This window comes from Pygoscelis adeliae, unplaced genomic scaffold (genome assembly GCF_000699105.1).
Source record: "Pygoscelis adeliae isolate BGI_AS28 unplaced genomic scaffold, ASM69910v1 Scaffold268, whole genome shotgun sequence".
Classification (NCBI taxonomy): domain Eukaryota; kingdom Metazoa; phylum Chordata; class Aves; order Sphenisciformes; family Spheniscidae; genus Pygoscelis; species Pygoscelis adeliae.
The window spans coordinates 1,419,838-1,421,512 of NW_008825262.1; the positions used below are offsets into that span (position 1 = coordinate 1,419,838).

A 1,675-nucleotide genomic window follows, 5' to 3' on the forward strand; every position below is an offset into this window, starting at 1 on the left:
CCCCGAGCACGCCCCCCGCCAGTGCCGGTGAGCGATGAGCTGTCGGCTGGCGCTGGCTTCCTGCATGGCTCCAGGGTGGATGAAAGGCAGACGTGCAGGGCGGAAGCCGGCTGCCGCGTCCGCCCAGGCCTGCACCTCTTCACACAACACCGTCAGGGCCGAGAGGGCCCCCGCTCCCCGGGGAAGGAACGGGATGCGGGCCAGCGCCATGCTTTCCCATACTGCCTGGGAACAGCCCGCCGCTTCCCTGCCGCTGAGGCATGGCAGTGCTAAGGCTCACTACCTCCGGGCAGAAACCTCCAGGGCACCTTCCCACCAGCCCCTGATGCTGCATTTTGGGGTGCTTTAGGGCTCACGCAAGGCATTGCAGTCTGGGGTAAGTGCAGGGACCTGCCTGGGCTGTCTGACCTCTGGCTCCCCACTCCCTGGGTGGAAGACTACGAGGGACGGGGCATCAGATGTACCATGAGGGCAGACCTGCCTTGGGGTACCTCCACCCTGTCTCTGTCCACCTCTGGGAGCCCTCTTCGATGCCCCTGTCCTACAGCTCAGGAGAACGCCTTCTCCCACCCCCTCCTTCCTCGGCTGGGCTCCCAGTGGCTTCTTTGTGTCTCCCCTCTCCTTCCTCTCCTCTTCTGCAGGGCCTTTATGTGGGGATTATTAACCATGGCTACGGGGCCTTTGTTTAGGAGGGGCCGGGAGTGGGAGCCGGACGAGGGGCTGGGCGGGCGGAGGAAGGAAGGACATGAGCGGAAGGGGGGAAGGAAGGTGACATCTGGATTTCTGTGCTGGAGGAGCGCGATCTCCTGGGGCAGCTGTGCGAGACGGCTGGGGGCTCAGTGGATGTGGAGTGGTTGCAAAGCCCCAAAGAAGAGCGAAGCTGGTGAGGGTCACCCAGTCCCACACCATCCAAAGTGCAGCCCCCAGCATCCGCCTCAGTGACGGTGCCACTGTCAGAGGTGCCACTGTCAGAGGATGGACCCAGGAGCCCCAGGGCTCCAGCTCCCCTGCGAGGGCTGGTTTGTGGCGTGCAAGTGACATGAGCTTGGCCACACTCCACAGGGAGCAGCACAGGCGTGGTGGGGAAGGCTGTGGAGCTGTGCAGCCCTCCCCTTGCACCCTGTCCCAGGGGCCTGACCCTCACTGTGTGCGGGGCGGATGGACAAGGACAGCTGGGGGAGTGAGCGCTCCCGGGGAAACCTTAGCCAGCCGACGGCCACCGCCAAGGCGCAGGGGGAAGGAGCCCTCTGCCCAGGGCTGGCCTGTCACTCGGCATCCCAGGGCTACAGGCTCCCCATGGCCTGGAGCAGGTGCAGCCCCGGGACAGCGTGCAAACAGCCACGTACTGCCCCCTTGCTCGCACATGTGCAGCCGGGCCAGGCCGGTCACGTATGTGCCCCCGGCTCCTCTCCCAACCCTGGTGCACTGCCGCCTGGGTACGAGGAGCAGGTTTTGGGGCTGTGGCAGGGTGGGATGGGGGCTTATGGGGCAGCAGGGGGAAGCTGGGAGCCCAGGGACAGCTATTTATAAACCGGCCTTTTCCTTCGGAAGACTTCCGAGTTCATCTCCCCCCAGCGCCGGCCGGAAAAAGGCCCCATTGTCTCAGCACCAGATGGGCCGGGGCCGGGCACTCGCCTGCACAATGGGGCGGATTATGTGCCCGGCCGGCGGGGGT

At 65.5% G+C, this 1,675-nt stretch overlaps 1 protein-coding gene across 1 annotated transcript in view; it reads right to left on the reverse strand.

Moving 5' to 3' along the window:
* The window catches only part of MCAM (melanoma cell adhesion molecule), a 15,925-nt gene extending 15,715 nt beyond the window's left edge, over positions 1-210 (reverse strand). The window contains 1 exon segment of the mRNA XM_009329576.1: positions 9-210. Within this exon segment, the coding sequence (XP_009327851.1) occupies positions 9-210 (202 nt within the window).
* Positions 211-1,675: the final 1,465 nt, after the last annotated feature.